Source organism: Meleagris gallopavo, chromosome 27, assembly GCF_905368555.1.
Source record: "Meleagris gallopavo chromosome 27, MGAL_WU_HG_1.1, whole genome shotgun sequence".
NCBI classification, from domain to species: domain Eukaryota; kingdom Metazoa; phylum Chordata; class Aves; order Galliformes; family Phasianidae; genus Meleagris; species Meleagris gallopavo.
The window spans coordinates 1,405,701-1,418,539 of NC_139430.1; the positions used below are offsets into that span (position 1 = coordinate 1,405,701).

The window sequence follows — 12,839 nt, forward strand, 5'->3', positions numbered from 1 at the left end:
GATTTACCAGTGCCTGGCGGAGTGCCAGCATAATTACGGAGGGCATTTTGTCAGTGCAGTGGGCTGTGGCCTGGCTGGAGCCTGAGCTGTATATGTTGGGTATCGCCTGTTGCACAGTCACTCCCTCTGAACACTTGTCACCTCAGGCCAACACTACGTAGAGTTTGGGGTCTTCCTTTGGCATACGTGTTTGGAACAACCCTGACCCCTGCTGCTGTCCCTGCTGCCCTTGCTGGCCCTCCCATCTTTCACATGCTACTGGGCAAATGTGTTTCCAGCGTAACCTGGAAATGTTGCTGTGTGTTTGTTGGTGTGTGCTGCTGTGTCAGGATGTAAAGGCAAAGCAGGACGCGAGGCATGGACATGGGGGTGGTGGGGAACCAGTCAATTTTTGCCCAGTCTTTTTGTTTGACTGTGGCAGACATCACAATTTATGACGAGTGATCAACTCATGTCCGATTATGAGAGAGCAATGTCCTCTTTTGTGAAACAGACCTTTGCTGGTGTCAGTGGATATCTCACAGCTGGAGACAGAGGGGAGAGGAATAGTAGTGAGGCTTTGGTCTCCTGAGAACAGTGCTTCATGCTGTAGAATAGCTAGAACCAGAGAGCAGAGCATCCATCCTTGGACTGCTTCCAGCTGGGGCCGTCTGAGCACGTAGATGGGTGAAGCGAAGGCTGTGTTGGACTTTGCATGCGAGCCTTGTTGGAAGTTTGACCTTTAAGGCCATGCTTGCAAGGAAATGAGGCCTCACACACTGGGGCAAAGCATTAAAGCAAGTTGCAGGAAAATGAGAGGCCATCACCAGCTGACAGCATTGGCCATCTCCTCCCCTTGCCTTCATCTTCTCCCTGTGTTTTTGAGTTCCTGCCTCAGAAATGCTTAGGCCTCTAATTCTGTCACTTGAAAGGAGCTTGTACAGCAAAAAGGACTTGTCATGAACGGGGAAATGAAAAGAGAGCGTTGCAGGGAAGGGAATTAATCCATCAATTTCTATAATTGTGTTGTTTTGCATACAAATGAGCTTGCCCTACTACAGCTACTTACACGTGGGTTGCCTCTGGGCCTGGGGCAGTCCAGATTGGTATAAAAGCCAGTCTGGCATCAGGCTCCCTCATCCACTTCTCCTGCCTTCTCCTCCTTGGTGAACAAGGTGAGCTGCAGCGGCCTTCTTCTCACCCTCGTCTTTCTCTGCTTCTCCTCTTGCTCTTCTGTTTTCCAGTGTGCCTTTCCCTCTATGCAAGCCTTGGTGTGAGCCTTGCTCCTTGCTGGTGCTCCCACCAGCTCTGTTCTGCTTGCCAGTGTTGGGGGAGGTGGGAGAAGGCCTTGCGCTGACTCTGATGGGGTTCCGGGGGATCTGGGCTGCTAAGACGCTCTCTCACCTCGCATTACCTGTCCCTGCTCCCTTTGTGAGCAGGCCACCAGGCTGCTTCTTGCACTGACTGTCTTTTACTGTCCTCTCTCCAGGTCCACCTCCATCCCACAGCCATGTCCTGCTACGATCTGTGCCGTCCCTGTGGCCCGACCCCGCTGGCCAACAGCTGCAACGAGCCCTGTGTGCGCCAGTGCCAGGACTCCCGCGTGGTGATCCAGCCCTCTCCCGTGGTGGTCACCCTGCCCGGACCCATCCTCAGCTCCTTCCCCCAGAACACCGCTGTGGGCTCCAGCACCTCCGCTGCTGTGGGCAGCATCTTGAGTGAGGAGGGAGTGCCCATCTCCTCCGGTGGCTTTGGCATCTCTGGCCTGGGCAGCCGCTTCTCTGGCAGGAGGTACCTGCCCTGCTAAGATGTGGTGGACGTCCCATGAGCCCATTGCCCAGGAAGCCCAAAGCCAGACGGCGGACTGAGGACAGAGCTGTTGGCCTTCGTTTCCGGATATGTTGAGCACCTTCCATGCCCTCCTGTAAAGCAACGAGGGAGTCTAGGGTGCCAGCTTTTGTGTTCTGGGCGCATGACCAGCAGATATCTTCTTCTCCCACTTTCTTGTCATCATCACACATCCCTGTTGTCTCCTGCTGTCTTGTGCCTTGGGTTCATCCTGAAGCAAGCTGAGATGGCCCTGCTTCTTTCCTCTCTCGCCATGTGATGGAGAAAGATGTGCATCCCAATACGTTGATGGTGTATCTGTGTACCAGCTGCCCTCATAGCAGCCTGGGCCAGATTCCATTCACAATACATTGCCTTGTTTCTACCTTCATTCTCAATAAATGTTGTGCTGCATTTAAATCTTAGTCTCTTTGTGTCCCTCCCTCGTTGAGATGCTCAACAACAATCCTCAAAGTGGAATGGGATATCTTGGGTTGTGAAGCTCAGTTCTGCTCCCAGTACTTAATCAGTTTTAGCAGGACCCTTGACCAACATCTCTGAATTAAAGGCATTTCACAAGTCCTTGACAGACCAATGTGAACTCGGGAAGAAAAACTCTCCTGGTTGCAGGCATTGTGCCATCTGGCCTTTTGCTCCACATATGCAACACCACCAGCATCAGAGAGGGATACAGGCTGATTTGAGTGTGGAGTGGCCTTTGCTATTTTGTCTCACTTCAGCAGATGTGATGGCTGCTCTTGCTACAGGGAGTGCAGGAGAAAGCAAGGGACAGAGCTCTACTTCGTATATGCTCAAGACCACCTTACATGAGGCATTTGTCTGTGCCTCCCAGTGCTGTTGAAGGCAGAGTGATTGGCAGCTCTCCAGCTGCGCCGTGGGCTGTGGGAAGCCCTGCAATGCCTTTCACCAACTGTCAAAGCATGGTGAGCTGAGAGTAGGAGGAAAATGTGCATAAAATACTGTATCTGGAATGGAAGGCAACAGGCGCAACACGTGGCCATGGGTGCTGTAGGGCACGAGAAACATTTGGGCAGATCCTGAGAAACGAGGTCCTATTTTTCACTCTGGAAATTGACAAAAGTTTCCGTTGAGGACAAAGGAAATCCTCCCTTCCTTTTCTGTGGCAGATGAAGATGGTAGTCTACGTCCCGGGAACATCGGAGATGTTCTCTTCAGGCACATCAGTGCTCTGAGATCTGCCCAAGGGCTTCCCTTACACTCACTTGGGGTCTCCCACCACACCCACTGCTTCAGGCCCATTGACTCAGGGCCTGTATTACGCCTCTGCCATCAGCCCTTAGCCTTCTCTCCAGCTCAGGGACACCAGTCTGGTTCTGCTGTTCTCGGATAGGTCAGTTTATGCTTGGTAATTGTCCCCTTGGACTGGGTGCACTGTTGCCCAGTGCTTTCCCAGCTCCCTCTTGGATGTATCTGTATTCTTCTGGCACTGCTCAGGAGTGTTGGCCCATGTTAGTGTCACAGCACATCAGAACCTGAGCTGTACCCTGACTTCCTGGCCTGGCATCAGTGCTGCCATAGCACTGCAAACCTGCTTGTTGAGCTGGTCTTTGGTGGACCTGTCTGCCATTTCTGCATCTCCCTTGCTCAGGCATTGTGTAATGAGTTCTATTGGTGGTGTGGCTCCTGGTTTCCATTCTCTTCATCTTCCTAAATGAGACATTTGGCTGTGTCTCCGAGATGAGAGATTTACCAGTGCCTGGCGGAGTGCCAGCATAATTACGGAGGGCATTTTGTCAGTGCAGTGGGCTGTGGCCTGGCTGGAGCCTGAGCTGTGTATGTTGGGTATCGCCTGTTGCACAGTCACTCCCTCTGAACACTTGTCACCTCAGGCCAACACTACGTAGAGTTTGGGGTCTTCCTTTGGCATACGTGTTTGGAACAACCCTGACCCCTGCTGCTGTCCCTGCTGCCCTTGCTGGCCCTCCCATCTTTCACATGCTACTGGGCAAATGTGTTTCCAGCGTAACCTGGAAATGTTGCTGTGTGTTTGTTGGTGTGTGCTGCTGTGTCAGGATGTAAAGGCAAAGCAGGACGCGAGGCATGGTCATGGGGGTGGTGGGGAACCAGTCAATTTTTGCCCAGTCTTTTTGTTTGACTGTGGCAGACATCACAATTTATGATGAGTGATCAACTCATGTCCGATTATGAGAGAGCAATGTCCTCTTTTGTGAAACAGACCTTTGCTGGTGTCAGTGGATATCTCACAGCTGGAGACAGAGGGGAGAGGAATAGTAGTGAGGCTTTGGTCTCCTGAGAACAGTGCTTCATGCTGTAGAATAGCTAGAACCAGAGAGCAGAGCATCCATCCTTGGACTGCTTCCAGCTGGGGCCGTCTGAGCACGTAGATGGGTGAAGTGAAGGCTGTGTTGGACTTTGCATGCGAGCCTTGTTGGAAGTTTGACCTTTAAGGCCATGCTTGCAAGGAAATGAGGCCTCACACACTGGGGCAAAGCATTAAAGCAAGTTGCAGGAAAATGAGAGGCCATCACCAGCTGACAGCATTGGCCATCTCCTCCCCTTGCCTTCATCTTCTCCCTGTGTTTTTGAGTTCCTGCCTCAGAAATGCTTAGGTCTCTAATTCTGTCACTTGAAAGGAGCTTGTACAGCAAAAAGGACTTGTCATGAACGGGGAAATGAAAAGAGAGCGTTGCAGGGAAGGGAATTAATCCATCAATTTCTATAATTGTGTTGTTTTGCATACAAATGAGCTTGCCCTACTACAGCTACTTACACGTGGGTTGCCTCTGGGCCTGGGGCAGTCCAGATTGGTATAAAAGCCAGTCTGGCATCAGGCTCCCTCATCCACTTCTCCTGCCTTCTCCTCCTTGGTGAACAAGGTGAGCTGCAGCGGCCTTCTTCTCACCCTCGTCTTTCTCTGCTTCTCCTCTTGCTCTTCTGTTTTCCAGTGTGCCTTTCCCTCTATGCAAGCCTTGGTGTGAGCCTTGCTCCTTGCTGGTGCTCCCACCAGCTCTGTTCTGCTTGCCAGTGTTGGGGGAGGTGGGAGAAGGCCTTGCGCTGACTCTGATGGGGTTCCGGGGGATCTGGGCTGCTAAGACGCTCTCTCACCTCGCATTACCTGTCCCTGCTCCCTTTGTGAGCAGGCCACCAGGCTGCTTCTTGCACTGACTGTCTTTTACTGTCCTCTCTCCAGGTCCACCTCCATCCCACAGCCATGTCCTGCTACGATCTGTGCCGTCCCTGTGGCCCGACCCCGCTGGCCAACAGCTGCAACGAGCCCTGTGTGCGCCAGTGCCAGGACTCCCGCGTGGTGATCCAGCCCTCTCCCGTGGTGGTCACCCTGCCCGGACCCATCCTCAGCTCCTTCCCCCAGAACACCGCTGTGGGCTCCAGCACCTCCGCTGCTGTGGGCAGCATCTTGAGTGAGGAGGGAGTGCCCATCTCCTCCGGTGGCTTTGGCTTGTCTGGCCTGGGCAGCCGCTTCTCTGGCAGGAGGTACCTGCCCTGCTAAATTGAAGATGTCATCGCATGATCACATCCTTCAGGAAACCGAAAACTTTGTTCCGGACTGCAGACCGAATTGCTGGACAGGTTGTGTTGTGCACCCTCCAACTCTGCTTCAAATCTGAGAGGGTAGTCAAGGTCTCAGCCTGCGCTGCCTGTAGACACAGCCAGCTGATGTTTTCCTCTTTTCCTGCTTTCTTCTCATGATCGGGTGTCCATGTTATCTCCTGTTGTCCTGTGCCATGAGTTCATCCGGAAGCAAGTTGAGATGGCCCTGCTTCTTCTTCCATTTCCCCATTGTGGTGGAGAAGACATGCATCCCATCTTCCTGTAGTTTCCCTCCTTATGGCCAATGTCTTTGTCAGCTGTATTTGTAGCAGCCTTAAACTTTTCACTGTTTTCATTCCTTCTTTGAGCACAATAAAGTTTATGGTGCATTGTAATCTTGATCTCCTCATGTTTTTTCCCTCATATTCATTCTATGTTTGATACTCAGCTAATCTGTCCACGGTGTGAAGTTTTTTACTGGAATGGAGATTTGAGTAGTATCCCCCTAGTGTGAACCTTCTTGCTCTGCTAAGGTGCTGAATTCCCTCAAAACCCCTTTTAATTAGAAGAGAGATGTGTAGCTGGATGGGTGTATAGTGTTGGCACATTATTATACTAGTGTTTCTGAGCACCCTGTAGTGACGTATCAGGAATGAGCAAAGTTGAATGTTTTTCAACTTTCAGATGATAAGAGAAGACATTGGATTGCTAGAAGGCATTTCTGTACCTGCCAGAGCTCAGCTGATTGAAGCTGTGTTTGGATGTTAACACTCTAAATGTTTTCTTCTTCTCATCCATTCCTTGAGCACATCTAAATCTAAATTGGAGAGGGTACCAAAGGAGTCAAAAGAACTAGTGGCAGCTGGGACAACAGTGTGAATTGAGATCTGAGTCCTCTCTAGAGGAATAGTTATCCTGAGAGAGACTGTCTAAAACCCAAGAGCAGAGGTGCCTGGAAATGCAATGCTTAAGACAGCCTGAGTGAGTTGGTGTTCATGGGTGACACTAAGTTTATGGAATTCACTAATCTGACTGATGTATTTGATACTCTAGTGGATAGGGATTTCCTTAGGAGAGACTCAGACAGGTGTGAGGACTGGGGCTATGTGAACCTCATGAAGTCCAACAAAGACAAGTGCAAGTCCTGCCTTTCTCTTGGAGAAAATCCCAGCTTCAGTATAGGCGGTGAAATGAATTTAGACAACTGAGATCAGCCTTCCAGAGGAGGGGTTGGGCATAATGGTTGATGGATAACTGTATCTGAGTTGATACTGTGTGCTTGTTACTCAGAAACCAATCATATTCTGGGATGTGTGAAAAGAAGTGTGGCCAGAAGGTCAAGGGAGGTGATTCTCCTCATCTACTCTGCTTTCATAAGACCCTCCCTGGTGTACTGCATTCACCTCCGGGTCCCCAGGACAAGGACGATACAGATCTGCTAGAGCAGGTCCAGAGGAGGCCACAAAGATGATCAGAGTTCTGCAGCAGTACTCCTGTGAAGAAAGGCTGGTAGAGTTGGTGTTATTGAGCCTGAAGAAGAGAAGACTCCATGGAAATGTTATTGCAGCCTTCCAATATAAAGGTGGCTTATAAGAAAGATGGAGAGAATATATACCAGGTACAGCAGTGACAAGACGAGGGAAAATAGTTTTAATGTGAAAGAGGGTAGAGTAAGGTGGGTTTATTAGACACTAGAACAGGTTGTGCAGAGAAGTTGTGGATGCCCCAGCATTGGGAACATTCAAAGTAAGGTTAGATGGATTATGAATAGCCAGACCTACTGGAATATGTCCAAACTCATGTCAGGAGTTTGGACTATATGATATACAAAGGTGCTTTCCAAACTAAGTCATTCTAAAATATAAGTTTTAACATAGTATCAGGGAGAGCAGTTGGTGATGCTGGACTTCCCATTTGGAAGTTCAGGTGAAGCTTCAGGGTTAGGAGGAAACCCGCTCCAGGATGAGTGTTGAAGCAAGGCCCAAAGGGTAGGAGGCTGCTCTTCCCACTGCTCATTACTGGCTTGCATCACTTACTTGTGCAGACATGTCAGGTCTCCAAGAAGTATTTTGGTCTCTAATTCTGCCACTTGAAAGGAGAATTAGTGGTGGAAGGACTATGTCACAAACAGGGAAATGAAAAGGGAGTGTTGCAGGGAACAGAAAAAAAAGACACTATTTTCTTTAATTGTGGTGTTTTGCATGCAAGATGAGCTTGTTGATACATACAGGGTACGTACAAAGGATGCCTCTGGACCAGTGGGTTGTCCTGACCAGTATAAAAGCCAGTCCAGCACCAGGCTCCCTCATCCACTTCTCTCGCCTTCTCCTCCTTGGTGAACAAGGTGAGCTGCAGCGGCCTTCTCTTTCCTCTTCTCTTTCTCTACTTCTCCTCTTCCTCTCCTTGCCTCCACTGAGCCTGAGTCTGTGTAGGCTTTGGTGTGAGCCATGCTCCTTGATGGTGCTCCCACCAGCTCTGTTCTGCTTGCCAGTGTTGAGGTAGATGGGAGGAGGTCCTGGGCTGATTCTGATGGGGCTCTTGGCTGCTAAGATTTTCTCTGTCCCTGCTGTGCCTCTCCCTCCTCCCCAGTCTGTGCCTCTTCTCTAGCTGAGCAGGACACCAGACTTCTGCTCATTCTGTGTGTGTTCTGCTGTCCTCTCTCCAGGTCCACCTCCATCCCACAGCCATGTCCTGCTACGATCTGTGCCGTCCCTGTGGCCCGACCCCACTGGCCAACAGCTGCAACGAGCCCTGTGTGCGCCAGTGCCAGGACTCCCGCGTGGTGATCCAGCCCTCTCCCGTGGTGGTCACCCTGCCCGGACCCATCCTCAGCTCCTTCCCCCAGAACACCGCTGTGGGCTCCAGCACCTCCGCTGCCGTGGGCAGCATCCTGAGCCAGGAGGGAGTGCCCATCTCCTCCGGTGGCTTTGGCATCTCTGGCCTGGGCAGTCGCTTCTCTGGCAGGAGGTACCTGCCCTGCTAAGATGTGGTGGAATTCCCATGAGCCCATTGCCCAGGAAGCCCAAAGCCAGACGCAGGACTGAGGATGGAGCTGCTGGCCAGAATTTCCAGATGGGCTGAGCATCCTTGTGACTTCTGCAAAGCAGAGAGTGATGCCAGGTTGCCAGCTTATGCTGTCTGGAAACATGGCCAGCACATGTCTACTTCTCCCACTTTCTTCTCATCAAGACAAGTCCTCGTTGTCTCCTGCTGTTCTGTGCCATGGGTTTATCCTGAAGCAAGTTGAGATGGCCCTGATCTTTCCCTTCACTCCTTGTGAGGGAGGAATGAGTACATCTCATTTTGATGAAGTTTGCCAGCTAATTGCCAATCTGTTAATCAACTGCCTTGATAGCAGCTTTAAACTATGCACTGCTTTGTTTCTGTCTTTAGACTAAATAAAATTTATGCTGCATTGTAATCTCAGTCTCCTCTGGTTTCTTTCCAGTTTGTATTCATAGGAAAGCAATTCAGGGGAAAATGTTTTGTCTTGGAATCCGAGTGTTGTTTAACATCCTGGCATTTACCTTCTTCTTGCTCACGGGATTTGAGCACACTCAAGCGAGATGGTATTTGCGAGAGTCACAGCGGGGTATAGAGGGTAGGTGGCATTGACCTGTTCATTCATATACGAGGGTCCAGGATCTCCCTCTAATGGGAATGAGTGCAATAGATGATATTAGAAATTGTTTTTCATTTGATGAGACAGGATAATTTGGATAGCTGGACACAGGAGTTGTACTTAAAAATCTTTATGGACCCTTTCCAACTCAGGATATTCTAATATTCTATGATAAAGGAAGACACTGGATTGCCAGAAGGCATTACAATGCTCACTGCTTCAAAAGTGTTCTTCAGCACATCCCTCCTCCAAGAACATCTGCCAAACTCTCAAAGCGGACAGAGCCCCAGAGAAGTCAAAGTGAGGCCAACGCTGCCGAAACCCAAGCTCTACTTTGATTTGTCACTGCATGTACGTGTTGAGCATGGGTGTGTATAATGGTTACGAGTGCAAGCTGGAAACGCAGAGGCTATGTTCTGGCAACTGAGGAACTGGGCAGCATCTGTGATAACTCCTGAAACCACTGCAGAGTGCAGGAAAGGAGCAGGATGGTCTTCCCTGGTGGAGCAATCCTGTGGTCTAATGCGTAAGTCATTGTGAAGTCCTTGCAAGCTCATCACTGTGTCCTGAGGGGAAGTGGTCTGGAGCAGCCCCTCCAAAAATCCCATTCAGCTGCTGAGCAGACTGTGCTTGGGAGGTCCCAAACCAGGCTTAGTTTTGTCCTCCACACAGGCCTCAAGCTGGGGAGACTGAGGCAGTGGTATACCACCAACTTTGGTCTCAGTCGTCCTTCCCATACTCCTGTCATCCACAACCTCTGCTTTGCTCCAGCCACTCTCATCCTGCCTCCAGTGATAGCAGGGGAACCTCTGGTGCCGTTGATCAGCCACCTGCCTTTGCGAGTACTCTCAGTGCTCCTGAACAGGGTGGCGTGTCTGGTGGAAATTCTATCAAGTATTTGGTTGTGCCCATTGTGCTGCCAGTCTGGATGGCCAAAGCAGGACTTGTGTGAAAGACATGGGCAGGAGGAGGGGCAGGTATCAATTGCCTACGTGAGCTTTTGTCATTGGGATTCCTCCTAGTTTACCAGAGGTGTCCAGCAAGGCGTCATTGGAGGGCATAGCCGACATTTGCTATTCTTAGAAGTATGCTACTTAAGGCACGGAGGTATGAAGGAGAGAAGTAAGATTGCAAAGGAAGAGCCAGGCCCATTGCTGCCAAGGGCAATAATTACCTGGAGAGATATTCCAAAATCCAAGAGCAGAAGTGCCCTGACTGCAAAGGTAGTTTATAAAAGAATATGAGCAAGCAGAGTGTTAGAGTGATGATGCACATCTTGAGACACTGAAGTCCAGCCAAAAGTTTCATCGCAAGGAGGTGAACCCCGGTCATCAGGACCACGCTAAATCAAGGCCCCAGAGTCACACGCTGACATCCCCTGGAGTGGTGAGACACTCATCATGCCAGGCTGTATCATCAGGTTGTGCCTACGTGTCCACTTCTCTGGCAATATTTTGAACAGCAGTACAGTCACTTGAAAGGAATGCGAATGATAGAATGGGTGCGACTAGAAAGGGGAAACAAAATGGTAGCATCACTACAAGTTAAAAAAGACTCTATTTTCTGTAATGGTCCGTGTTTTGCATGCAAGAAGAGCTATCTGTAAACATTTGCATCCGAAGGAGGCTCTGTGCCTGGGGCGGACAAGGCTAGTATAAAAGCCAGTCCAGCACCAGGCTCTCACATCCACTTCTCTTGCCTTCTCCGCTTTGGTGAACAAGGTGAGCTGCAATGGTCTTCTCCTCACTCTCCACTTTCTCTGCTTCTCCTCTTGCTCTTCTGGCTTCCAGGGAGTCGTTGCCTCCATGCAGACCTTGATGTGAGCCTTGCTCCTTTGTGGTCCGCCCACCTGCACTTATCTGATTGCAAATGTGGGGGGTGGAGGGAGGAGGGAGAAGGCAGTGGTGTGTCTCTGCTGGGGCTCCTGGGGATCAGAACACTCTCTGTACCCACGCTGCCTGTACAGGCTTCCCAGCCTGAGCATCCTCTCTTGGTGAGTATATCACCAGCCTACTGCTCACGCTGTGTGTGTTTGGCTGTCCTGTCTGCAGGCCCACCTCCATCCCTCAGCCATGTCCTGCTACGATCTGTGCCGTCCCTGTGGCCCGACCCCGCTGGCCAACAGCTGCAACGAGGTCTGTGTGCGCCAGTGCCAGGACTCCCGCGTGGTGATCCAGCCCTCTCCCGTGGTGGTCACCCTGCCCGGACCCATCCTCAGCTCCTTCCCCCAAAACACCGCTGTGGGCTCCAGCACCTCCGCTGCTGTGGGCAGCATCCTGAGCCATGAGGGAGTGCCCATCTCCTCCGGTGGCTTTGGCATCTCTGGCCTGGGCAGCCGCTTCTCTGGCAGTAGGTGCCTGCCCTGCTAAGGATGAGGTGGAATTCCCATGAGCCCATTGCCCAGGAAGCCCAAAGCCAGGCACTGAACTGAGGACATAACTGCTGGCAGATATTACTGCCAGGGAATACAACCAGCAGACGTTGTCTTCTTCTACTTTCTTCCCAACACCACGAGGTCATCTTGTGTCCTGCTGTCCTGTGCCTTGGGTTCATCCTGAAGCAAGTGAAGATGGCCCTGCTTCTTCTCCCTCTAGACATATGAATGAGGAAAACCTGTATCCCGTTCAGGTTGAAGTGTGTCTGAGAGCCAGCTGCCCCCATAGCAGCCTGGACCAGATCCATTCCACCATGCATTGCTTCATTTCTATCTTTCAACTCAATAAAGTTTATGCTGCATTGTAATCTCAGTCTCCTTGTGTTCCTTCCATGTTGGGATGACTGGTTCATCGAGGGTTCGTCTAGGGGTTGAAGTGATGTTTTGGGTGGGAAAAGAGTGGGTACTTAAGAGTCCTAATTGGACCTCCTTTCCACACAGCGTGGTAGGTTACTCTCAAGGCAGATGAGACTTAGTGCAGGACTGTACAGGTGAATGGGTGTGTAGTTAGACAAGGTATGCCAAGAGCGCCCAGGTACTCTCTCAAATTTATCTATATCTACATGTATAAGGAACTAAGGTTTTCACTGTAAATGTCAATTGGTGAAGCAAACATTTGAATTGCCGGATGGTGTATTTGTGAGGCCAGTGCTCAAAGAGGCAAAGCTCTGACCGGACCCTACGACTCAGAGAGTATTCTTCTGCCCGTCCCTCCTCCAAGAACATCTGCCAAACTCTCAAAGCGGACAGAGCCCCGCTTTGAGAAGTCAAAGTGAGGCCAACGCTGCCGAAACCCAAGCCCTACTTTGATTTGTCACTGCATGTACGTGTTGAGCATGGGTGTGTATAATGGTTACGAGTGCAAGCTGGAAACGCAGAGGCTATCTTCTGGCAACTGAGGAACTGGGCAGCATCTGTGATATCTCCTGAAACCACTGCAGAGTGCAGGAAAGGAGCAGGATGGTCTTCCTTGGTGGAGCAATCCTGTGGTCTAACTCGTAAGTCATTGTGAAGTCCTTGCAAGCTCGCCACTGCGTCCTGAGGGGAAGTGGTCTGGAGCAGCCCCTCCAGAAATCCCATTCAGCTGCTGAGCAGACTGTGCTTGGGAGGTCCCAAACCAGGCTTAGTTTTGTCCTCCACACAGGCCTCAAGCTGGGGAGACTGAGGCAGTGGTACACCACCAACTTTGGTCTCAGTCGTCCTTCCCATACTCCTGTCATCCACAACCTCTGCTTTGCTCCAACCACTCTGATCCTGCCTCCAGTGATAGCAGGGGAACCTCTGGTGCCGTTGATCAGCCACCTGCCTTTGCGAGTACTCTCAGTGCTCCTGAACAGGGTGGCGTGTCTGGTGGAAATTCTATCAAGTATTTGGTTGTGCCCATTGTGTTGCCAGTCTGGATGGCCAAAGCAGGACTTGTGTGAA

At 50.8% G+C, this 12,839-nt stretch overlaps 4 protein-coding genes across 6 annotated transcripts; all 4 read left to right on the top strand.

Annotated features, from left to right (window-relative positions):
- The first annotated feature begins 1,050 nt into the window (after positions 1–1,050).
- LOC146542696 (feather keratin 2) lies at positions 1,051–1,786 on the top strand. 2 transcript variants are annotated; one of them, XM_085209951.1, is made up of 2 exons: positions 1,051–1,150; positions 1,466–1,786. In XM_085209951.1, the coding sequence occupies exon 2, from the start codon at positions 1,490–1,492 to the stop codon at positions 1,784–1,786; it is 297 nt and encodes a 98-aa protein (XP_085066077.1). In that variant the 5' UTR covers positions 1,051–1,150; positions 1,466–1,489. The 2 variants fall into 2 exon arrangements, with proteins under 2 accessions (XP_085066077.1, XP_085066079.1); XM_085209953.1 differs by having other exon boundaries at positions 1,051–1,145; positions 1,461–1,786.
- Positions 1,787–4,581: 2,795 nt separating this feature from the next.
- Positions 4,582–5,317, top strand: LOC146542697 (feather keratin 2-like). 2 transcript variants are annotated; one of them, XM_085209944.1, is made up of 2 exons: positions 4,582–4,681; positions 4,997–5,317. In XM_085209944.1, exon 2 carries the CDS (start codon positions 5,021–5,023, stop codon positions 5,315–5,317), a length of 297 nt encoding a protein of 98 aa, XP_085066070.1. In that variant the 5' UTR covers positions 4,582–4,681; positions 4,997–5,020. The 2 variants fall into 2 exon arrangements, with proteins under 2 accessions (XP_085066070.1, XP_085066071.1); XM_085209945.1 differs by having other exon boundaries at positions 4,582–4,676; positions 4,992–5,317.
- A 2,727-nt stretch (positions 5,318–8,044) lies between these two features.
- On the top strand, positions 8,045–8,341 carry LOC109364956 (feather keratin 2-like). Its single transcript, XM_031557685.1, has one exon. The coding sequence runs from the start codon at positions 8,045–8,047 to the stop codon at positions 8,339–8,341; it is 297 nt and encodes a 98-aa protein (XP_031413545.1).
- A 2,711-nt stretch (positions 8,342–11,052) lies between these two features.
- On the top strand, positions 11,053–11,349 carry LOC146542698 (feather keratin 3-like). Its single transcript, XM_085209957.1, has one exon. The coding sequence runs from the start codon at positions 11,053–11,055 to the stop codon at positions 11,347–11,349; it is 297 nt and encodes a 98-aa protein (XP_085066083.1).
- Positions 11,350–12,839: the final 1,490 nt, after the last annotated feature.

Bases quoted from the DNA above. Each gene is read 5' to 3' on its own strand.
- LOC146542697 (XM_085209944.1), top strand. From the start codon at position 5,021: ATGTCCTGCTACGATCTGTGCCGTCCCTGTGGCCCGACCCCGCTGGCC.
- LOC109364956 (XM_031557685.1), top strand. From the start codon at position 8,045: ATGTCCTGCTACGATCTGTGCCGTCCCTGTGGCCCGACCCCACTGGCC.
- LOC146542696 (XM_085209951.1), top strand. From the start codon at position 1,490: ATGTCCTGCTACGATCTGTGCCGTCCCTGTGGCCCGACCCCGCTGGCC.
- LOC146542698 (XM_085209957.1), top strand. From the start codon at position 11,053: ATGTCCTGCTACGATCTGTGCCGTCCCTGTGGCCCGACCCCGCTGGCC.